The 25,312-nt window shown below is 41.3% G+C and overlaps 2 protein-coding genes across 5 annotated transcripts in view; one reads left to right on the top strand and one right to left on the bottom strand.

The window, feature by feature from the left end:
- The window catches only part of LOC144646924 (uncharacterized), a 46,649-nt gene that overhangs the window by 14,121 nt on the left and 7,216 nt on the right, over positions 1 to 25,312 (top strand). The window contains exons 2-6 of one of the 4 annotated variants that reach the window (XM_078506635.1): positions 3,585 to 3,694; positions 4,939 to 5,201; positions 18,631 to 18,901; positions 19,590 to 19,628; positions 19,998 to 20,126. The exons of 1 other annotated variant lie outside the window; for it this stretch is intronic. In XM_078506635.1, coding sequence (XP_078362761.1) covers positions 3,592 to 3,694; positions 4,939 to 5,201; positions 18,631 to 18,901; positions 19,590 to 19,628; positions 19,998 to 20,126 — 805 coding nt within the window. In that variant the 5' untranslated portion in view covers positions 3,585 to 3,591. The remainder of the gene's footprint in view (positions 1 to 3,584; positions 3,695 to 4,938; positions 5,202 to 18,630; positions 18,902 to 19,589; positions 19,629 to 19,997; positions 20,127 to 25,312) is intronic. 2 more of the 4 variants (XM_078506636.1, XM_078506637.1) reach the window with 2 other exon arrangements.
- Positions 20,495 to 23,381, bottom strand: LOC144645858 (uncharacterized). The gene has a single exon (XM_078505390.1). The coding sequence runs from the start codon at positions 23,357 to 23,359 to the stop codon at positions 20,495 to 20,497; it is 2,865 nt and encodes a 954-aa protein (XP_078361516.1). The 5' UTR covers positions 23,360 to 23,381.

The following is a 25,312-nucleotide window of genomic DNA, read 5'->3' on the forward strand; positions in this document are numbered from 1 at the left end:
CGCCTCCCTGTCCCCCTCCACAAGTGTCAAAGGTAAGCAAGTCCTTTGATATCGCTTTTGACAGGGATTTGACGTGCGTCAAAGTTAGCGATACATTTGACGCGAGAAAAAGGAATCTTTGACCGTTGTCCGCAAAGTCACATCTCACTATAGCGTGGAAAGCGTAATACCTTTGATGAAAATCAAAGATGGCCTTTGTCACAATCAAAGGTATCTCAAAGGTTTGGCAAAGACGGCCTTTACAACCTTTACCCTAGGTCAAAGGTATGGGTTGGATCCAATTTTTCGCTATAGCTAGCTGGTTGCCATGTGATGGCAACTCACTGCAGATGTTGGTGAAAGGAACTTCCCAGAAAGTTTTTTTAAATGACTGTAAAGCCTTGACCAAACGGTAACGCAAGTGGACGCAAGTAGTCGAAAGTTGAACTTGCGTACAAACTTGCGTTGGGTGGCCAAACGGACTCGCAAGTGCACGTCAAAAAAAGCCATTTAAATGCTACTGCGCGCGCTACAATTCAGTTTTTGAAGCCGGAAGCGGGTAGCCTGAATTTCAGACATCCCTCTGTGCTCGCCTGCTTGCCAGAAGGAACGTCTGAACACATTTGAGCCTAATGCCGTCCGGTGACGTCACTACACTCTGGTTGTAATTCATGCGGAAAAGTTTCTGTCGAGGCCATGAAATTGTGAAAGAAAAATCGCTTCAATAAAGGATTACAGGGTATAAAATTGTTTTAATAGTAAACTATTGAAAACTTGAGACAAATGAATAAGATTTTAATCGACTGCAGGCTATATTCTTTTACGGAACCGATTTAATCTGAACTGAAGCTTATCTAGCGATCAAAATATAATATGTTACGCAGCGAGCAAATACAACACACTCGTGAGTACTTAAATGAATCAATTTAGACGGTTACTGAGGCATCAAGAAACGGAATTCAATACAAAAATATCCTACTTGACTATGGGCACTGAGTTCAGAAATCACTGGCTCATCGAGGCCGCAGGACATAAACGTCGAGCGGCTTTGTTGACAAAACAAGAATACATATATAAATTTGGCAAAACACTGCATGTCGAAGCGACGAATGCCGCCAACTTAAAACCTACCGATTTCCATTACTGTTCTTCATCCGTAGGTAAACTAATAAAGTAATAAACTCAAGGTAAATGACTAATAAATTCATTTCTGGGAAGGTAACTCCTTCGAACTCTTTCCAAACGTTTTCAAATTACAATCCTCGCGCGGTAAAATTCAGTCATAATTTCACATAATTATGCAAATAATTTTAAAATCAACCAATCAAAATCACTACCCGGTTTTCGGGTAGTGACGTCACCGGACGGCATTAGGCTCAAATGTGTTCAGACGTTCCTTCTGGCAAGCAGGCGAGCACAGAGGGATGTCTGAAATTCAGGCTAGAAAGCGGGCAGCTGAACTTGCGTTGACTTGCGTTGACTTGCGTTGGGTGGCCAAACGGTGAAAAACTTGCGTTCACTTGCGTGCAAATTTGATCTCGACCAAAGTGAACGCAAGTCATCGCAAGTCAACGCAATTACACGCAAGTCCTGGCCAAACGGAGACGCAAGTTGAAAACTTGCGTCCACTTGCATCTCCGTTTGGCCAGGCCTTAACAAAACGCAAGTGAAATTATCAGTTTAAGTATAACGAGTCCTTTCTTGATTTACATTCGTTAGAATGGAGCAAAAATTTACGATTTAGGTTCATGAATCAGATAAAAAACATGCTCTTATATCACTGTTATATCTTATTAAATAATTCAAACAAAATATTTTTCAAATGGGAGGTTTTCGTTGCCGTGCCAAACAAACTTGCATAGTTTTTTTAAAACAGTTCTTTTAGATCCTTTTGTTGTTGAGTGAAAATAATATCTTCTTGCTGAGCTTGTTTATGTAATAAAAGTTTATTTTATTTCATAGCGGATTGAACAATTGGGCAACCCAATAATCCCACGGGAACATACAATATTTTTTCAGCTGTATTCTTTTATCTTTTATAGTTTGATCTTAACTTTTATAAAGAATTCCTGGGGCGCCTTTTATAGTTCAAATTTTGTTTACGTTATTTTTATCGCTCTTTTGTCTAAAGAAACAAAACTGTGTTTAAAAGACAATTCGTTGGTAATTGCATCAGTATACCGACACAGTGTACAAGTATGGCACAAAAACGCGCGGTGCCTGCCGAAATATAACGATTTTGGAGCTGAACCTCTTCAGTCGAGGTAAGAGTTATTCACTTTGTTGATATTTAATGTACGTTAATCAACAATTGGAAGATACCTTAAGGTTACTATTTTTAGCGGCTACTAATTTAAGCGATTCTTTCTGAGCAAGATTTAGCGACTATTTTATTAAGCGGTTTTCCGAAAAACTTAACAAGTTAGTGATATTGTGTAAACTAGTTTTTAATAAACATATAGCTAAGATAGAAATAAATGTTCAGTAAAAGAACAAACTCACTTGAAATTGAGCGAACGTTTGCATCGCCAAAAAGAACAAAGTTACCGACTATTTTTAAATAATTTTTCAAGTCGACAATGCTGATTTTGTTTACCGATGGGGTGAGAGGGGAGGAACTTAAATCTAACGAGTATTAAATTTGACCGAGACAAATTTTAGGAGCACTAAATTTAGCGATTTTAGCCGAACTCGCTAAAAACCACTAGAATTAGTAGCCGCTAACAATAGTAACCTTAAGGTAAGTTATTTTTTTATTTTTTGTGAAAGAAGAACCTCAGATATAGACAAGCGAAATTAGTCGAACCTTCACTGATGGTCACCTTTCGGTCAAGATTTTTCTGACCCGACTTTTCGATAATCCGCACCTCTCTTTAATGTCATTTAATTCTGTGTTAAGTTGGCCGTTGTAGAAATGTTCAATTGCAAACATACGAAATTCGAGTTTGGTGCTAAAAACGTTTTGTTGACTGTTTCCAATGGTTACCTTATCAGTGAAGAAGTTTTGCTTTGAAAGACCGAACTTTTGTTGGTGTGGTAATGACAGTGAACCCGAAAAAAGTCTTTTTAGCGTTTTCACGAATGTATCAAGTTCTTCACTAGTTCATAACTAAACATTCGAAACCCTGTTATGGCTTGATGAAGCAGAGAAAAATGATTTTCAATGACCCAGTGCTTGCACAGTGTCTGCAGATTATAGTTTATCGTTTGCGATTTTAAACTAACATTCTAGAGAGAGCGTCCCTGAACTATTTCAGGTCTTGCTTATGGCCAGTCTTTATTGTTAACTAAAGACAGCTTATCGGTGAATGATAGCTCTCTTTTCTCGAGCTTTTAATATTGTTGAAACAATTAACTATGTGTGAGATAAAAGAGGAAAGAAGAAAAAAGAAAACAGGACCTGCCTCTTTCTCTTCTTTATATTAATTAACTTGCGATTTTTTGATTTCAGTTTAAGGAAAATTGTTTAATAATTAATTTCTTAGATGAATGGATACCACCAGGAATCAGGCTCCAAAGGAGTGTAAATAAAAAGTAAACAGTGCTGCAAAATTAATAAAAATTAAATTTGGACAAAAACATTTTAATGCTGTTTTGTTCTACAGGAGCACAATGGAGCGCGGTGGAAGTCTGTTAATCACAGTACTCATCCATGAGTGCATTGTGCTGTCCTTAGCGAATCAGAATCTTGTGCCAATGTTTATTTCGGAAATAGGTAAGCCATTAGTCCTCGAAGTAAAATAATAAGGTTTAAGGTTTGAAAGCTCACAAAGAAAGTAGCTTTCATGTTGTTTCAGGCCACAGAAAATAAACTCTTGCTCTCTCTTGCTTGACTTTAGAGAGCAGCAAGTCTCTGCGAGAATTATCTGAGCCCGCGGTTTTCCAAAGAGGAAGTTGTTTAGTTTCTTGACACATGCTGACGCTACATCTTTCGGTTTGCTCTCGGGTGCTCGTAGTATTTTCTGATTGGCTGATAAGAATCGAAAAACTCGTCGTGGCTTCATTTCCCGAGACTGTTCAAATAAATTATGAGTTTTATGGGCATGTCATACAACTACACTTAGCCCCTTGTAGACTTTGTAGCCAGATCACATTCTCGAAAAGCCCCTATTCCACTAGAAGACGCACAGAAACACTTCAATGGACATTTTCGATAGAAAATATTTTCTCGACAATGAATCATCTGTATTACGGATTGTTTAGAGCTAAATCTTTGGACTAAAGATTTTTTAATACAAGCACACATGCGCGAAAAAAAAACCACGATTTTTTCCCGCCTCGCCTCCAGCTCTCAAGCGGCCCACTTTTCTCGCGCGTTGTTCGTTTTTCATTCGGTTTTGCTCGCAGGCTACGACGATAAACCGACATACTGATACCATATATTAAAGCCTTCCGATAAATAAAGCAAATTTAACTTAACATGTTCAAAATCTACTATTTAACTTAACAAGCTTAAGGGACTATGTCACGGGGATCTCACAGTTTTTTAGTCAAAACTGTTCTGAAATAAGTGGTAGGCAACTTAACCCATAAAAAACATTATCTTTGAACATCTAAAGGAAGATATAACCTTAATTTGCAGATAGAAATCAAGCTACGGCTATTAATATCGATTTTTTGAAGACGCGTGGAAACAATTTGAAAACGTTTGCTTAACATTGTTAAATTGCAATCCATTTTCATCTGAGGCATCCGCAGCCAAAGATGCTAGTTAACAGATTCAGTGCTCTAATATAGCCATTTTTAATAAAAATGGACTATTATTTTTAGGTTTCATGCGACACAAATATAAATTTTGGCGGTTCAAAAATCTGGTAAAATTCCGTGACATAGTCCCTTTAAGATTTATCGTGCAGAAAGCTTGCACACATCCGGAACTTATTTTGATGATCATGAAAAGCGTTCTTCAAACAAAATGCTGTTTACGTAATTTATCATATTTTGGTTTGTTTCCTGTAGATACGTTTCTTGAGACCGACCATGACATGGTATCAGAAAGTTCCGTTTTCGCTTGCGTAAAGCGATGTGCTGAAACAAGTGGCTGCAAGTCGATTAATTACAAAAAACAGGACGCAGGAAATAATTGCTACTTAAATAAAAAGAACCGGAGAGAAGCAGGCGAGGCAGCCGTGGAGACCAACAACAACTTTGTGCATTATGACATTGATTATCACACTCAGCGAAGTGAAGAACCTGAGTTTGGAACTACAAACATTGATATGGTAAGTGCCAATGAAAAAATTATTTTATTTTGTTCATTATTAGACGTTGTTTACTGAAAAAGTTGCAAATACCTCCCTTCTCGATGTTCACATCTCGTTAACCAGCCGTGAAGGCCTTGGGGGAGAAGGTGACGTAACAACCTCGTCCCCATGGGTCTTCTCGGCGACGAGTTTTCGAAATAGCGGCTCGTCGCCGCTCGCGCTTAAGCGCCATGCCTGTCATGCCCCACCTTATAGCCTATTTCATTCTTGGCCAGGCTAGCTTAGGCTTGGTTAGGCAGACTTTTCCTTTTTTGATTACAATCAGCCAAAAGGAAGAAGAGAGTCACTTTTCTGGTACAAGATGTTAAACACTTGAAAAGCGCCCTGGGAACGAGTTTGTGTGAAACATTTTTTTCCCTTCAACTCTAATCCTTCGAGCTGCAGACTCTCCAGGGTTTAGCGCGGGCAATAAAGTCGCTTGTTATAACTGGGCGCTGAGGTTCGCAGACTAATGAGCTTCTTAAACAGTCTTCAAGCCAAAGAAAGTTTTGTCTGAAAAACTTTCAAACAGTCGAACCTCTTTAAAACGGAGACTTAACCCTTAATATGCTGAAATTATTCCTAAAAACGCGTTTTTTAACCGTTAATCGATTTTCTTGGCTCTACGGTCCAAAAGTTCTCTAAATTTGCTTCAGAAGGAATTTCTACTCAGACCGCGCCAAAATGAGAATTAGTGGCACAAAAATTAAAAATCACAATTCTTCCTATTTCGTCCAAAGAAAGCCTATGGTAGGCCTAGAATCGTGGTGGGATTTTTTTGTTCAAATATTCTTTAAGCCGGTCAAAAAATTACAAAACCGTATTGACCCCACGAGTCTTCAAAAACACACAATGTAAACATGACTCATACCGTCTCGTAAACTTCGCTCTGGATCATTCGCATTAAATAAAACCCCGTTTTTGAGCCTAGAAATGTACTTTTGAAGCGTTTATAAGTCATTTGAGTCCAAGTTTTCTTCTTTAAGTTAATTTTCAAGGTCACGGCGAGCCGCTGAAAATTACTAAAATTCGGTTACTCGAAATTCTTAATTTGGCGCTCTTTTTCGAGAGACAATTTCCCTACCCGGTAAAACTGCAAATTACTTAAAACTCAGATATTTTAAAAGGGGAAATGCTGTTCTAAAACCTGATGTAAAAATTTGTTTAGGGCTTTTGGCCATGTATTATATGACTTGCTCCCACCCAAACGGAACAGAGCTCTTAGAGAAAGGGGCCATGACTTTATACTCCCTAAAGTAAAAACAGAACGTTTCAAACGCACTTTTGTAAATAGATGTCTTTTTAAATTTATTTCTTAAAATCCTTGTAACTGATACATATAATAGGTTCATTTTACTAGTTTAGCTTATTTTAGATTGTTTTTTTTATTGTAAAGCCACACGTTTGTTGTGACTAGCTTCTTAATAAAGACTTCTCTCTCTCTCTCTCTCTCTCTCTACTACTACTACTACTACTACTACTACTACTACTATAAGCGCTGCGTCCGAAAGCTCTCAAAATACGGATAAACACAACATTTACCTGTCACTTCACTGTAATTAACAGCAACATGCTTTCGACCAGCAAATCAAAAACGTCTTGAATACAATGTTCCGGCTTGTATTTCTCGGATTTTTGGATGTAAAACACCGCAAAATGTTCCTGTTTGACTCATCTTCAATGCGATATTATCCAAAGTATCGAGTGAAAGGCATATTTAGACTCCTGTGCGAAAGCGTGGAGACAGCGAAATTAACCAATACATCTCCGTGTTGACATTCAACTTTACAGCTTTGTACGATTCTCTCGGAATTCTCAGATCTGCTGTCTCATCCACATCACCTGTTAAACGGCAGTCCATAATAAAACCTTCTTGTATCAACGCTTTTCTTTCTGAACTAAAATACTCGATTGTTGTTCAACACGGTCCATTCAGAAACCGTTGACCTCCGATCTTAACTGAATTTGCATGTCACGCAACGGCTTTGTTATGGTCACTCGTCAGGTTTTCGTTGCTTGATTTCCATAAATGGTAAAAAATATATTAATTAATATTCTTCGGTATTCGTCTGTTCAACACCCCAGAAAGATTTTGTTTAACGTACCTGAATAACATATTACATACATATATCACAATCTCAGTGTATTTTCGAGTATTATGTCTGTTATGTCACAGGATACGTCGATCCATCTCATGTGTGGTCAAACAGAGAAAGTTTATTGATATAGCTCTCATTAAACAGATAAAACTTGCTAGTTTATTACATCACTTGATAATTAATTACACATTATAATTACTATACAGGCACGTGAAGTTAAAAAGTTTACATTCTGCATAATTGTTATCCCTCGAACGTTGAAGGAAATTTACACCCGAACCGTGATACGGGGGAGGGGGGGGGGGGGGGAGGGGTGAGGAGAGGGGGTGCGCGGAAGAGAGTGTTCAGGGACTGGACTAGCCTGAATTTCAGCTCCCTCCGCCGCGCCAGAAGGAAGGACACTGAGCCTAAGCCGTCCGGACGTCACACGGTTATTATTTTATTTAAAATTTGCATAATATAAATTGAGATTTACCGCGCGAGGATTAAAGTTTGAAAGAGTTCGAAGGAGTTACCTCCCAGAAATGATTTTTATCTTTACCTTGAGTTTTTACTTTATTAGTTTACCTACGGATGAAGAACAGTAATGGAAATCGGTAGGTTTTAGTTGCGGCATCGTCGCTCGACTCATTTGCCAATTTTTTTTCACGCCGCCGACTTCTCGGCCCGAAGCAGAACTCAGTGCCCAAGTCAAGTATTTCCGTTCTGATGCCTCAGTACCGTTAATGATATTGTACCCATATTCTCGCTGCTAAATTTACGAGAAAGCCAGTTCAGATAATCGGTTCGTAAAGAAAGCCTGCAATCTCATTTCTGTTTCAAAGTTACTATAAAAATTTATACCCTTAATCCTTTTTGAGCGATTTTTCTTTCACAATCGCCTCGACAGAAACTTTTCCGCATGAATTACAACCAGAGTGTAGTGACGTCACCGGACGGCATTAGGCTCAAATGTGTTCAGACGTTCCTTCTGGCAAGCAGGCGAGCACAGAGGGATGTCTGAAATTCAGGCTAGGACTGGACTACCGAAAGTGTTTTTATATTTACCTCAGCCTGCTAAAACTGACATAGTTTGGTTAGCTAATCAAGTTATTATGCTCAAATTAAAAGCTGGAAAAATAAATAAAAATGAATATGAAAATGAATATTTTGGCTATAATTATGACGTTTCCATGGCAAGGTCAAAAGTCCTTGACACACATAGGTGACAGATATAACCGAAAATTTTTGCAATGGGTAAATGAACAGAAAGTTCCAGTATCATGAAGAAATTCCTCTTTTCAAATTTACGAAAAAAATCTCAAAGGGCGGCACACGTCCAGGGGATGTTAACCGAACATCAATTACTGAGTATTATTATATAAACATCAGTGAAATACCAGGAAACCTTTCGCACGAAAAAATCATATCTTCACACGTGAAAATAACATGTTATTTTCACATGTGAAGATATCGATTTCGGAACATTTTCTGGCAAGTGTGCCCTGTTTCAATGCTTAATGAGCCAAAGAAAATCGATATTAAGTCGAAACATCCTCGGATCTTCCTCGGCAATCTTCTGCAATCTTCGGATATCTTCGGAAATTTTCGGAAAAGTTCGGAAAATGTTCGGAAACATTCGTACGACCTTCGGACAACATTTTGAAAATCTTCGGAAATCCTCGGAAAACGGTCGGAAATCTTCGGAAAATCGTCAAAAACATGGTAATTAGTAGGTTTATATAATAAACAGAATATTACATGGTTGCTTGGAGATATGAAGTTTATCTTCTCGTGTTCAAATCAATATCCCACTCGTTCGCTGCGCTCACTCGTGAGATATCGATTTGAACACTCGAAGATAAATTTCATATCTCCGCGCAACCATGTAATATCCTCTATTTATGCTGCCTCTTTGCAACAAATAAAATTTTCAGGCCTGAATTGAGCAGTTTTTAAGCAAACCAAACGGAAGACACCACCTTTTTAATCGAAACTCGTTATTAAACGCGTACTAGTGCTACTTATACTTGGTCTAATGTTTTCTTATGTCAGCACAACTCCTTACTGTTCCAAATACTGTTCATAGACAATGTTGTTCAAGTTACAGTTACTCCTCACTGTTGACACGCGCATTCCTGGCAAAGAGAGTTCAACTTGTCGATGTATGGCTTTTTGCGATTGATTAACACATCTGAGGTGTCGATGTCAAACGAAGTGCAAATATCTTTCAACACTGCAATAGAAAAGCTACTTAGCTTCTTTTGAGATGCCATATCACACAGATTATAAGCATCGTAAACAACTGGGTGTTTTAGGGCAGTCTCACTCACAGCCTGATTTACAATCTCTTCTAGACAGGCCTCATGTGCAGCAATCTCGATATCAACTTGATCCTCATCATCTGCTAAGGCTTTCTTTGAGGCAAGGCGTGAGAAGAAGCCTGCGATTTGTTTTGCGGTCAGGAAGTCATCCCTGGAAAACAATCTTTTTCCGTTCTCATCCTTAGCAAACATCATTGATCGTGCAACAGCTGCAGGGTTTGCCTTATTTCCGGTCTGCTCTCCAAGTTTAAACTTTGTTGTTAGATATGACTTCTGCTCTGGGGTAAACCGTGTCCTTCGTGACGCACTTGACTTGAGTGCCCAACCCATTGCTTGCCTGTTTGCCTGATCTGCTTGTGTTGTGACCGTGTACGTAGTGACTACTGGCACCAGTAAGGCTTGTCCCTCCAGTTGTTGCGCATACTCCCGGGCAGCTTTGTCATAGAGCGATTCGTTCTCAAGAACGCGCTTGTGCTTGCCGCAGTCCAAGTGTTGCATCAGGGTGGAGTGTCTCAAGAATGTCTGTGTACATCCCTCCTCTGGACATGTAAACAGAGTTCCGCCTGGTGTCGAATGCTCTTTGTCAGTTTCTGCCTTGTCGCCAGTAGCGTGGATGCTACTTCGATTTCCAGTAGTTGTCTCCCTTTTTGCGGTGGAAGAGAATACGCTGGGGTGCGCCTGGTTAACTACTATGGATGGAAGGCCGTCGGATAACGGGGCCTCGGGGTTCTGCAATATCAGTCTTCCTGGACCCACGCCATATGCTCTCCACACACGAATCCCCTCACTGGAATACTCTATATTCGAAAGGAGGCTCACACCATCAATCTTGTATGTACCCATTGGGGGGTTAGTGACAGAGTCACAGAGGGTGACACTCACTGATGGTACCCCACCGGACGATTGGATCGCATCACACATCTGTGCTGGGGTTTCGATATCGTGTCCTTCATTTAGATGAATATGCATATGTGATTTGATAGTGGCCGCCTTGCGGTCACATGATCCTTTACCACCCTGGGGATCGGAGTAATCAAGCCGTTTGATCTTTATACCAAGCTCCGCCCCCACTGTGCTTGTGCAGAGGATGACGGGCCCACAGTGGTAACAGCCAGCATTATCTTGGCGGTGGCTGACTGTCTCCAGCCCTGGCATGGTAGTTTTCAGCTGCCTGATGACATCTTCCATTACTGCGAGGACAGCACAGTTATCCTGGTCACAAGGCTGAAAGACGTGAACGAAAGACAGCATCTCAATCTGGTCGCTAATCTTTCTGAAGGCCACACTGATATGCCAAGAAATACCGCGTTTGCCAAACCAATCACTTTGGCTTTCGCGGTATTTCCTTGGCAAATATTTCATGGCCCAGTCCTGGACAATGAATGCTGACGTCTCGTCAAGCGAACCAAGAGCATCAATCCTCGCAGCGTCTTGGTGAATTGAACGCAGTATGTGAGCCTTCCATGCAAGGATATTTGTTTTCGCTCGCTTAATGATGAATGCAAGCTCTTCATTTACGTCAGATGGCAAGTTGTCTGTCTGGGCGGTAAGCGCTGCCTCTATCTCGAAAAGAGCTGATGTAAGTTGGTCGCAGCGATCACAAGAGTCCAGGTGGTCGTGGTCGCACTGGGCTTGGAAGGCCGGCTCCTTTGGATCGCTTAGAGCAAATATTCGACAGTGATCTGCCACTGTAGAGCCTTCAGACACATGCACCTTAAACAAAAATAAAACACACAGCTATTGAACTTATACTTTGGTTAATAATTCCTTGGGAGAGTTGAAGATCCGTACGAGTTATATTCATGTAAAATGAACGCAATCGCACGCAATTATAAAAATTATCTATGGAAACTGAATGAAAGATGGTGCTATCAAATACTATTCGAAATTCTAAAGCAAGAATCATGTGGCAAGTTTCTGAAGATCAGGCTAAACTTTCAGCAGATTAAGCTGAGACAGGACTAGGAAGTAAACCCCCTTGAGTGTTAAAGGGATATAAACCCATGTTAAACCAATATCATGGGGAATTTGATTACCTACCTTGTAATCACTTTTGAGGTAGCGCTTTCCGGCTCGCAGGCGATTCTGCAGATCCTTAGTCCAGTCCATGCCTTGTCCAGCGTCCCCAATTCTTTCTACGATTTCAGCTAGGTCTTCAAATGCCTGCGCACCTTCCGAGCTCACGTAATCCAAGCCCTGTAGTGATTTTCGAGCAGAGGCTGGACAGACAGCAAGGATACGCAGGAGTGTGCTGCGGCTAAGGGGCTTGAAACTGGAGTCTTCGCAGTACGCTTGGTACTGTTTCACCACCCTCTCAGGAATCATCATTCTGATAACGTTTGGAACCTTTATGATCTCCTTGTTGCTAAGAGTTATGGATCTTTCTCCAAATGGCAGATCCTGTATCATGTGCGAGCTTGTAATGAAGGCAATGAAATGCTCTATCTGAGAGAAAGCAACGTCTGTCCTGGGTGCTCTTACTGACTGTACAGGTGCGCCTCTGCCGTAGCTGAAGCAGTGGCGTTTAGCTTCCGTAAAACGATATTTTGTCAGACCAGGGATATACTTGAGGAGTGTTTTGAAGCGTACCTTGTCTGCCATGATAGAAAGTACCTGGCGGCGCGTTTCCCAGCTACTGGCAGCCTGATAACATTCAGCGAGTGCCTTCATAAGCGTAACATCTACGGTTTCTTCATCAGAATCTTCATCACTAGAAAGCTCGCGACGTAGCGCGTCAGAAGAGCAAAGTGCGCGAAACAAAGGACCTGTCTCTTGTGGTGTTATTTCTTTAACAACTGCTGCTACCGCTTGTCCAGCTTTCCTTTTGTAGTATCGCTTGGTTCGTTCGCTTGCTTCTTCCCAGGACATTTTTAACTGTGACCGTACAGGGCTTACATCCCTGGATTCCAGGTATGTATTGAGGGCATCCAATGGCCTTTTTACAGGGCTTCGCGTATCGAAACTTACGTCGCTGGAGGTCTCTTCGCATAGAGGTAGGTATAAACTCCCTCCTGGTGTTATTGGCGTGCTGTGTACTGGGAAATCCTTTTCCTATAAAAAATTAATGTTCTCAGTATACAACATTATTGCCATTGTTCTTTGATGTATGAACTATCAGAGGCGGCGAAGCGTTTTGGAACGTGGGGAGGGGGGAGGGGGGTAGGGGGTAGGGGGCTAACACTGTCCAAAAAATATTCGGCAGATTGTCATATATCGGGCAACTTGTTTTTCTGACCAAAGATTTCCGAAGATTTTCCGATTGTTGTTCGAAGGCCAAATATATTTCGAACTTTTTCCGAAGACAAGACGCATATCTGCGTGAACTCGGGCTTTTTATAGAACAATTTGACACTATTTGTTTATGTCATTTTACCGCTCCTTAATCACGAGAAAGTATAATTACGGAAGTAATATGTCACTGTTGTAATGCTCCAGGTTTAAACGCAATATAGGCCACTTATCCGCGCTCCTGAAAAGTTTATGCGGTCCTGTTCGTACTAAGATTAAAAGGGTAATTAACATTTTTTCAAAAGAAACGGTGTTGTTGTAAACGGTGTTGTCACGAACAAAGAATCATCAACTTTGGTTGCACCATAGGTTAGATTCAGTTAGTTTGCAGATTATAAAACAATAATCATTAAATGGACTTTGAAACCACTTTTACAACGTAACTCAAAGTGTTTTTTCTTTCTTCAAAATCAACAATTTGCAGAAATCCAGTAATAATACAAAACAGCATTGCTTAAAACAGATCAGTGTAGAAGAACCAAATACTAACTAAATGCTTTATAAAACTTAACAACAATGTTAAAACTACAGAAGGCCGTGGAAGCTTTCTGCTCACCGCAGAAACCTTCAAAACTGCTTCGATTACAATAAATGAAGAAGAGTTGTAATTAATCTTAACATCTTCTTAGAGGAGAAGTAGCTCAGCAATACCGTTCATTTCCATTGTTTTTACGTCTTGCTTCAAAGGCGCGTTCAAATTTTCATCTCGTCGGGGGGGACCGCCCCCCCCCCACCCCCTCGCCTCTCCCGTTTTGCGCTGGCGTTCAGTTCTCTCACCGTTCTTTCCTCTCGCACCAAGATCGAAAAAATACGAAAAACAAAGAGGGCTATGAACAGTCTAAACCTGAAACGTTACGACAGTGACACGTTACTTCCGTAATTAATTCACGCTTAAACGAGAAATTCGAAATCTACAAGTAAGTTTCGAAGATGTTTCAACTCACTCAGATCTCACTCAGGAGACGGAATATCTCGACAAAGCAACTTACGATATTTTCGGCACCTAAACGTAGGCCCAAATTTTTACGTTGGGGGAGGGGTAGGGGCTACAGCCCCATCCCCTCTGCTCCGCCGCCTATGCCTATGCCAAGCAAAAGAGTTGTCCCTAAACATACTTTGCAATTTTTGAGAAAACCGCTCTTATATGAGTATTAAAAAATAATTGTTTATTACTACCTGTGAACCGCAAAAGGTTACTTATCACTTTATGTGTCTAATTACAAAAATAAGCATATATAACGTACAGGTACAGTGCTGCGCAAATCATCTTACCAAGGTAATGTTTTCAATACCCTCGCTTATGTCCGCCACGCTCGGAGTACCTGGAACTTCTACTGGTGTCGTCTCAGTGACGTCAATAACGGGCCTGCAGTCACGGCATATACCTATACAAAGATACACCAGATAACTGTCAACTAAATCAGTCTCATAAGTCACATAGAGATAAAAACAATTTGGGCGATTTGTTATGCTAAAAAGTATTAATTATAAATTTTCGCGGGTCTTTTATTTCGCGTATTTTTGAAAATCGCGGAAATCGCGAAAATTTAGTCCCGCGAAAATAAGTAACAACGAGGTGCCAAAATTTAAAACTAGTTGAAACAAACAGAGGAAACACTGTAAGAGGTTACTTACCAGAGCCCACTGGAACAAATACACCGGTATGCTGTAATATAGCTTTGGACTCAGCCTTGCCTATTCCACGGTCTGCTTTTCTCGTTTTCCCTTTTGAGGCATGCTCAGAAAGGCCTGGTGGTACTCGGCATCGATTAGCCCCTCTACGCCAGCCAATTCCCAAAGAAGAGCGATGAGATGGACAAATAGTCCACGATGAAATGTCGCACGGAAGCGAGAATATGGATGCACGTGCTAAAATAAGGTCAACTTCAGAGTACACATCCCTGATCTCAACACTGCGAGTGTGCCCCGAAATATCTCGTTCACATGACAATACCGGAACAACGACTTCTCGTTCGTATCGTTTGTCGGAGGCGCAAGCACCTCCAACTAGTTTCTGAAAGGAGCAAATGACCTCCATCAACAACTACTGCAGACTTATCGATTACCAAACCGTGGGAAATGTTCAACTGAAGCCACTAAATGCAGGCTAATTAGATTACGGCTCTGTAAATATTGTCTGTTTCTAAGACGTTTTGTTACTTAACGAAATAGCCTTTGTGCATTTTTTAAGGCCGACAAGCAACTTTGTTTTTTTATTTCGCTCGCTGATACTTAAAATGCTCTTAAACGTTTCTGCGTGTTAAAGTTTCGACAAGTTTGCCACTGTTGCAATTAGTACATTTTGAACGCTCGCTTACTGTATCCGAGCCTTTTAGTTTGAAGTTTTGTTGACCGGTTTTGTGTGTTCCTTTAATTGGACAACAAAACGTAGTACCCGTTGATGAGAAATATTGAAAATACTCGATATTTGTTTTGTGCACTGTAAAAACGAAAATTAACTGATTTACAGGGTTAAAATAAAGGGGGAAAAGGGCTTACATAAAAAAAAAACCAACAACAACAGGAACGAATCATAACTCTGAGAAAAGTGTGTTGGTTCATTTCACTTTTCTCATAGTCTCCTGTAACATCATTCACAGAGATGTATGCAGCTCGTTTTTGTGCGAAAAAGAAAAACTTCAAAAAAAGTCCAGGCTCATCATATGGTTAGATAACATCAGTAACTTTTATTGCGTGCGTGGAAATAGATTTTATATCGGGTAAAAACGCCGGCTATGAAACATGAGACTCGACTTCAGAGAAAAACTTATGTACCTCTCAGTAAACAAACACTTCGCGGCAAAAATTGCAGCATATTGATGATCTCTTCAGAAAGAGAGATAATGCACTTTAAGATTTCAGGGATCCTATCAAAGTAAACTGGACTTATGAACCTTAAGTTTTAAAGTAAAAATAAAAAAATTATATTATCTTTGGCATCTGTGCTATTTGTTTTATGAAGACAAACAAAGCCAAAATTGGCCTTCCCTTTGTCTGTGAGAAAAGTCGCGTATTATTGCCAGTGTTTTGAATTCTTATCACCCACAATCTTGTACGTTTACTTCCGATTTTAAACCAGTATTTAGCATGCAGCTTATATCAAGAAAGTTTAAAGTTTTAAATTCACATATTTTCGGCCGGGAGCAATGTATTTATAATGACGCACGCGATCGTCTAATGCAGTCTTCACGTTCACGGCCGGAGAAAGATTTACAACCTCCTTCCTTCGTACTTTCTCGCATAGAAATCTCATATCAGGGACCGCGCAGGAAGAATTTGAGTGGGGGGGGGGGGGGGGGGGCTGAAAGTCGATCCCTAAAGTGAGTGAACTTAGGGGGGGGGGGGTTCCGTGGAGGTATGGGGGCATGCTCCCCGAGGAGAAAATTTGGATTTCAAATTCACTTTAATAGCGGAACTTGATGCATTTGAAATTTAAACGTTCGGCGCTTGAAAGGTTTTGGTAAAAGTATTGCTTGAAATGACAAAAAAAAAAACGTTGGGTAAAAACACATTGCTCCACAAAACGTTCGATAAAACTACTTACTGATCCACCCTGACTACTCATGAACCTTTCTCACTATGTTCCCGGGTATGTTGAAGTACCGACAAATGAGATGTTACCAGAAGGAATGAAAACAGAAAAGGCAATTTCACTTAAAATTATGTTTCAAAATCAATTACCTTTAGAATGGGCTTGAAAACAAACCGTATATTCGATTAATTTTTTTCATGACTATTGCGGAAGGGATTGCGTGACAAGCAACTTTGTCAACATGTAATCGGAGCACAACAGTTGTCTGGTTGATGTTTTAACGGCCGACCATGAACAACAACTGACAACGGGCCAGCATTTCGATCGAGAAATCAAAGGGTTGACACAAGAAGGTTATATTTATTCGACGGCTGTTTAACAGGAGATGGGAATGTGATGGCAGACCTGAGAGCAGTTTTAAAGTTGAATGTCAACACGGAGATGTGCTGAAGTTGTCGACGACACGCTTGGGAAATTATATTCGATGAAGATGGCGATAGAACTCGAAATTCGCCTTATACTCGATATTTGGAAGATATAGTGTTCAAGATGATCTTAACAGGGAGCTTCTGCTGAAGATTACATCTAAATAGCATTAGAAACAAGAGGGAAGACTAAAAAGAATACGTTTTGGACTGTCTGGTCGGAAGAATGTACTGGCTATTGTTTTACATTTCAGTGACAGGTAATTTTGTAATTATAAGTATTTTGAGAGCGTTTACACTCAGCGCTTATAGAGAGCCCGAAATAAATTTTTACACCAGGTTTTAGAACGGCAATTCCCCTTTCATAATATCTGAGTTTCAAGTAATTTGGAGTTTTACCGGGTAGGGAAATTGTCTCTCGAAAAAGAGCGCCAAATTAAGAATTTCGAGCAACCGAATTTTAGTGATTTTCAGCGGCTCGTCGTGACCTTGAAAATTAAATTAGAAAAGAAAGTTTGGACTCAAATGACTTATAAACACTTCAATAGTACATTTCTAGGCTCAAAAACGGTGTTTTGTTTAATGCGAATGACCCAGTGCGAAGTTTACGACACGGTATGAGTCATGTTTATTCTGTGTGTTTTAGAAGACACGGGGGGGTCATAACCGTTTTGTAAGTTTTTGACCGGATCAAGAAATATTTGAAGAAAAAAATCCCACCACGTTTCTAGGCCTACCATAGGCTTTCTTTGGGCAACATATCAAGAATTTTGATTTTACATTTTGTACCACTGCCCGCTCGGTCTGAGTAGAAATTTCTTCTTAAAATGCACTTTCTGACAATGCAGGAAGATTATGATGAGATTTCCATGTAAAAATGTACAATATTTTACTTTGGCGCAAGCGCATAAGAAAAAATTTGGACTTTTTTTTATCTGAATCAATGGAAAACCCTGGAAAGGAGATCGTGATCAAGTACGGGTATTTTGGCCTGTTTTAGCACCAATTTTACACCAAAAACTGATCGCGTTTTTCTCGATTAGCTCTGTCGGAATGCAGTCAATATTGAAGATGGACAGTCCTGTGGAAAGATCTATCCAAACTCAATAAGTTGCACGTCACAAAAATCTGCTGACGTGTAAATTGGTGACGTCATAAGTGGCAAAATGGCCATTCCTCCAAATCCCGGAATAATCCGTGCTTAGCATGTTAAGGGTTAAGGGACATGGAATAGCGTCTGTATTACAGAGGTAGAGTTTATATGAATTTTGGTCTCTTTCGGACCAAGTGAACTGTCTGCAAAAGCCGGGGAGGTGTCCGTAAGGAGAGGTGTCCGTAAGGAGAGGTTGGACTGTGTCTACTTAACAGTTAGACTACGACTGAGTACTGAGTCTTCCTATGAGCGAATAATAGTCAACGAGGCGCAGCTAAGTTGACTATCGCTCATAGAAAACGAGGGCGAGTAGTCTAATTTTTTTAGTAGAAACTCTAAAAAGACTGCAGTCCAATACTTTGTGTACTTTTAATCCACAAATCAAGAAAAAATGAACTTTTTTAAAGAGCAACGCGCCCCCGATTGTGTTCTATCAGCTAATTGAAAACAGTGGGAGAACCAAACAGATTTGCGGATTTCCAATAGAATGCGACTGAGTTTCTAATAACAAGGCTTAGCCCGAACTGTTATTTAGCGTAACGCCCGCTTTAGCATTTTAGAAATGTTAGCGTCTTAACATTATCATCACTACTCCATCTTACTTTTAGCCCGTTATACCGCCAATCGTGATAGGAGCAGCAGACGCCTCACCAATAACAACAGCGCCACCAACAACAACACCAGCCGCCCCACCAACAACAACAGCAGCGCCACCAACAACACCAGCAGCACCACCAACAACAACAGCAGCGCCACCAGGGCTGTGTGACTCCAATCCATGTCAAAATGGTGGGGCATGTACTGAGGTCAGCGCTGAAAACCGCTATAAATGCTCCTGTACTGCTTTGTTTACAGGCACCAATTGTGAGCAGGCCGTGTGTGAGTATCACTTTGATGCCAATTTTACAGCAACCTCGTTCCCAGGGTCAAAGCTGCTGGAAATTCAACCTCGTTACCAGGGTCTCTCTCTCCCATTCTCTCGCTGTACTGCTTTGTTTACAGGCACCAACCAGGTACTCCTGTACTGCTTTGTTTACAGGCACCAATTGTGATCAGGCCGTGTGTGAGTATCACTTTGATGCCCAATTTCCAGCAACCTCGTTACCAGGGTCAAAGCTGCTGGAAATTCAACCTCGTTACCAGGTTCTCTCTCCCCCCTTCTCTCGGGGGGTGGGGGGGGGGGTGGAGACCCTGGGAACGAGGTTGAATTTCCACCAGCTTTGATTTTCTTATACAGTTCTACTGTTCTACTAAATGTTGTGTGGATGAAAAGCGTTGATGACTGACAACATAAGTTTGTGCCTATTCGTGTAACTTTTATTACATTTGTGACCAAACATTATTACACTTGTGACTTTGTTACAATAGTGACCAGTTATTACACTTGTGCCTTCAACAGAAGCGACTAGTGTTTAGAGCGGATATAACTCACGTTATGATTGGCTTCAAAGAAGGGCTCAGTTCATGTAATGGCGCTGGTATTGTGGCCTTAAATGTGTAACATGAACGTTAAATACCTTAATTCGTCCAAGTTCGCTTTCCAAAAATCTTTATTTTCTTTTTTTAGCACCACCGACTACGCAACCCCCGACAACTGCTCCGCCAGGTGAGTATTGGAATTGCTATGTCAGGAGCCCATTTAGTCAGCTACGATTTTCGACAAAGTAACAGTGGCTCGTAAATACGGTTAACAATATTTCGTTGCCTAAAATTTTTTGAAGTTTGAAAGTTCAGCTAGCGTATCCGAAAAGATATGCTTTTCTTTGCGTTTAAAAATAAGGCTTTAAATCGCACAAAAAGGACACTTATAACGTAAAAACGGTGTACCGACACCTATAGTAAAATTGTCTCGTTGGGTGCCCCTGAGACAAATAAAGAAAATTAAGATATGATTTTTCAAGCCTGGAATAGCCTGAATTTCAATTATTATCCCAACAGTGATTTCTTGCTGATCGGAGTATCTTTTATTTACCAGCACCACCGCCGTCGGGGGCATGTGACTCCAGCCCATGCAAAAACGGTGCAACTTGTAGTGAAGACGGCAACGGCTTCAAATGCAGCTGTGCTAATGCATTCACAGGCAGTCAATGCGATCAGCCCTTCAGTGAGTACCAGTTTTATTCAGTTTTCAACCTCGTTTTAGTGCCGAGGCCATTATTGTCTTTGTTAACTTTTCGTTGGCGCGCTGGAGCCCGAGTAGAACGGCCTGGGTTCGAGCCCTGGCCGGGGCGCTGCGTTGTGTTCTTGGGCTTCACTTCACTTCACTTGTCCCCTGGCGCCAAGTTGGCGCATAGGGCCTCCACATGTGCTCTCCATCGATTCCTGTCTTGCGCTGCAGTGCGCACCTCTCTCCAGGACTGCCACCCTGCTTTGGACCTCTCCTTTTCTACTGTGCGCCGCCAGGTTGTTTTTGGCCTGCCTCTCTTTCTCCTTCCCTCTGGGGTCCATGTCAGGGCTGTAACACAGTCATTGTCAGGTTGTTGTCTGAGGATGTGTCCAATGAATCGCCATCTCCTTCAATGTAATGTAATGTTTAATAAAACTCATTGCAGTAAAAAAACTGAATTCCAGAGTAAAATACAACCTCTCCACGTTAGCCCTTTCCAGTAGCTCTCTATTACTAATCTTATCTTGCCATTTAATCTTCATTATCCTCCTCAGGCATCGGTTCTGAAACACATCGATTTTCTTAGCATCACCTTCGTTCATTTTCCATGTTTCGCAACCATACATGAGAACTGGTTTTACCAATGGTTTGTATAGCCTGATCTTCGTCTTCCTCGACACACTGCTGGAATTCCATACTCGATTTAGCTTCACAAACGCTCCCCTCGCTTTCCCTAGCCTAGCCTTAATGTCTTCTTCTCCGCCCCCTTGTTTACATACTGTGGCTCCTAGATAGATAAACTTCTCTACATCTTCCAACGCCAGACCATTCACTGTGATGGCTTCATTATTCTTTGCATTGACTCTCAAGACTTTGCACTTCCCGACATTTACCCGAAGGTCTGTCCTTTCTGCATTTTCTACTAGCCTGTTTGTTTTCAACTGCATGTGTCTTTGGGTTGAGGAAATTAAAGCTACATCGTCAGCGAAGTCTAGGTCCTCAAGTTTTGATGTAAATTTCCACCTCAGCCCGGTTCCCTCCTCTTTCACAGTATGCCTCATTACCCAGTCTACAATGACCAGGAAAAGAAAGCCAGACATTGTACATCCTTGCTTGACACCAGTCGTTAGTTCGAACCATTCTGAGGTTGCTTCTTTCTCCGCAACAGCACATTCAAAGCCATCGTACAGCGCTCTAACTATGTTGACGATCTTCTGTGGGATACCATACTGATTCATTATCATCCATAAGCCGTTTCTGTGCACTGAGTCAAACGCCTTCTCGAAATCTACGAAATTGATATAGAGAGTTGCCTGCCATTCATTCACTTGCTCCAATATATTGCGTAGGATGAAAATTTGCTCCGTCGTTCCTCTACCAGATCTAAATCCAGCCTGTTCCTTACGGAGCCTGTTGTCAATCCCCATGCGAATGCGATCAATCACAATTCTTCCCAATACCTTGCTAACAACTGGTAGGAGAGTCACTCCCCGCCAGTTCTTACACTCCCTTAAGTTCCCTTTCTTCGGTATCTTAATAATGAGTCCCCTCTTCCATTTGCGTGGGACCTTTTTCAGACTCCAGATCGTGTCTATAAGTTCTTTCACTCTGTCGGTTGTAAATTCAAGGTCTGCCTTCAGTAGTTCTGCTGTTATCATATCTTCACCAGGGGCTTTACCATTCTTAAGACTCTTTATTGCCCTTCTTATCTCAGCTTTGCTCACATGTCCCGTGTCAATGTCAGCTATGTCCTGTTGTTCACAATCTTCTTCATTGATCGAGTAGGCTGGCTCCTCCCTATTGAGTATCTCCATGAAATACTCTCTCCGCCGCTTCCTTCTATCCTCATCGCTGGTTAAGGCGTTACCATTTCTGTCGTTGACTACTGTGCTCTGCCTTGGTTTGTCGTTGCAGATCGTTTTAGTTAAGTTGTAAAGAGTCTTCATGTGTTGCATATTCGCTGCTTCCTCTGCTTCTTTTGCTATCCCTTCTGTCCAATTCCTCTTGTCCCTGCGTATTTGCCTCTTCACTTCTCGATCTTTGGCTTTATATTCTACTCGCCTCTTTTCTTTCAGTCTCTCGGAGCTGGTTCCATCAAGTTTTAGTTTAATCGTTTTCCTCTGCTCAATCAGGTCCCACGATTCTTTACTGATCCATGGCTTAACTTTCTTTTTCTTATATCCTAGAACTTTCTTTACTGTCATATTGTAAGCCTTCTCTATGATACCGTTAGCCTTCTCCAGCTCAGCTTCTGGCCGATCTGTTTCGTCATCTTCCAGCTCCTCCCTCTGCAATATCTCAAACCTGTTCCTTAGTTCCAAACAAAACTGCCTCCTACACACATCGTTCTCCAGCTTCTGAGTATCATATCTCGTTCTCCTAATTCCACGTCTTTTAGGAGCTGCTTTTAGCTTTAACCTCAGTTTGGTGCAAACCAGGTGGTGGTCACTGGCGATATCAGCTGATCTTATGGCTCTTGTGTCCAGCACTGATGTTCTAAATTTCCTGTTGATTAACACATGATCTATCTGATTGCAAGTGCGTCTATCAGGGGATATCCAAGTTTGTTTATGGATCTCCTTATGAGGAAATATCGTACCTGTGATCACTAGGTCGTTCATGCCGCAAAACTCGCATAGTTTCTCGCCATTGTCGTTCATGGTTCCAACTCCATGCTTACCCATTACTCTTTCGTATCCTTCTACATCGCTTCCTACCTTTGCGTTCAAATCTCCAGTGATAACCAGCAAATCGTGCTTCGGTGTTTTTTCCACTATTGCCTGGAGCTTCTCATAGAAATGATCTTTCACCTCTTCATCAGTGTCATTAGTGGGGGCATAGACATGTATCAGCGTTAACTTGACATACCTAGAGTGGAATCTGGCTCGAATTATTCGCTCATCTATAGGTGTCCAGTTGATCAATGCTTTTGCTGCATCTTTGTTTAGCATGATGGCCACGCCATGTTGATGAACTTCGTCATCTCTGCCAGAATACACTATCGTCTCACCTGTAGTGAGAATGAACTTTCCCGATCCACACCATCTGCTTTCACTTATACCCATTATCTGCAACTTAGCCTCTCTCATTGCTTTCGCCGCTTGGGCTGCCTTCCCTTGTGCATACAAGGTTCTTACGTTCCAGTTTCCTATCCTCAACTGTGTTTTTGGGTGCACTAATGGCGTCCTCGGCTCCAGAGTTTCCATGCGGCTTTCGCTCTGGAGCGTCATGTTGTGTGCCACTCGGCCCCCAAGATTCGGTAGATTGCCTCTAATGTGTAAGGGACTGGTCAATAAGTATCAGGGGGGGGGGGGGGGGCCGGAGCAATTGGAAAAGTGGTGGCTCAAAAATTTGTGACCCACCCCTTCCGTCTGGCTCAAAACTGACTAACCCACCCCTGACAGGGGGTTGAAAATTACATGACCCACCCCCTTTGCTAAAAAAAATCAAGGGACCTATCATTTCTTTATCATCTGTTAGGGGTTGGAGATTTTTTATTTGACTTTAGCTTTTAAAGTGAAATTCCCTACATAGACATTTTCCCTGATGGACACTGCTGTTCCATGTACGTCTTTTTCCATTTCTTGACACACCAAGGAAGGATGAATTTATCACTTCTCATACTAGCCTTTTGTAAGTTTTCCACATATTTGTGTGTAAAGTCCATGGGGAAATTTAGACACAAACATATGCAAAAAACTGAATCAGTATATGATATTAATTCATAATCAATTATTGAAGAGTTCATATTTTTATACAGAAATTAATAACATAAAATACAACCACTGTCCATCATTCATATTTGCAAATTGTTTGAGAAAAGAGTTGACTGGTATTAAAAGGCCTAAAGCCCAGCGTGAATCTATGCAGGTTGAAGGGAGTCAGGTAAAACTGATGATATGATTACAAGGCATCTAGGGGGGTCAGGGGGCATGCTCCCCCGGGAAGTTTTTATATTTGGGCCTTATGAAATCGCTAGAAATTCATTTAAACTGCTTACATGGAGAAATTTATCAATTTTATATACTGATGAATACAACTTTTCTTGGAACTATAACAGTTAAAAGTTAGTGAATAAATAAGATGACCCACCCCCTACGTGTAGATCAAAATAACATAACCCACCCCTTTTCGAGGGCTCAAAAACTGATGACCCACCCCCTTTCTGCTCCGGCCCACCCACCCCCACCTGTACTTATTGACCAGTCCCTAAGGTTTCCGTAATCATTCATTTTTTTACGAGATTAGGTGATTAGCCTAACGCCCAACCCCCAACCTGGAGGACCAGGGGCTGCCCTTTGTCAGGTCTCTATCCCTTGACCAATCCGGCACCGTTGAACCCACCAGGGACTAAGTCCCCACCGGCATAGCTCTTGGGATCACTGAGACACGCAAGCTCTACCACCACGACAAGGTGACAAGCCCAGGGTAGAGTGTGTTCTTGGGCAAGACACTTTTTTTACTCTCTCCACCCAGGTGTATAAATGGAGACCAGCGAATTTACTGCTGGAGGGGTAACCCTGCGATGGACTAGCATCCCATCCAGGGGGGAGTAGCAATACTCCTGGTCGCTTAATGCTACGGAAACCGGGATAAGATCTGCTTGTATGGGCGACTTGGCTCGGACACAGACTTTAACTTTCTACTTTTTGTTGTAGGACGCATATAAGAGGGTCAATACTGTTCTTTTTTAATATTTTTATTGATTGCTAGTACAACCCTAAGAGAATACGTAACAATTCAGTACATAATACGGACGCTTCTACTTACGATTCAAAAGTTAATGATATTTTTTTTACAGACGTTGGTTTCTTGCCTTAAACATGAAGCGATTCTATATATATATATATGGAGACGATTTCATTGGTTAAGAACTGAAATTAACTGGCTTTTAGTGTGGCATGATCCAAACTTGTCTCGTTTTCTAAGCTAAAAATATAACTAAACGCACGTAATGAGGCTCGCTCCGTGATTAATGAAAAAAAAATTGTTTACAGAATATGAAAAAAAGCAACAGTCTAAAAATGGCCCAATTTTAGAGGCCAGGACTACAAAAGGGTATGGAAATGAAATGTGTTAATTTGAAAAAGGCACACGATGAGGAGAACCAGGCAGCATCACCGCATATAAATCTTCCAAGGAGTTCCCCACCCCACCCCACCAGGGCAGCAATTCCCCGAGCA

This window comes from Oculina patagonica, chromosome 3, assembly GCF_052425735.1.
Source record: "Oculina patagonica isolate OP01 chromosome 3, crgOcupat, whole genome shotgun sequence".
Lineage (NCBI taxonomy): Eukaryota > Metazoa > Cnidaria > Anthozoa > Scleractinia > Oculinidae > Oculina > Oculina patagonica.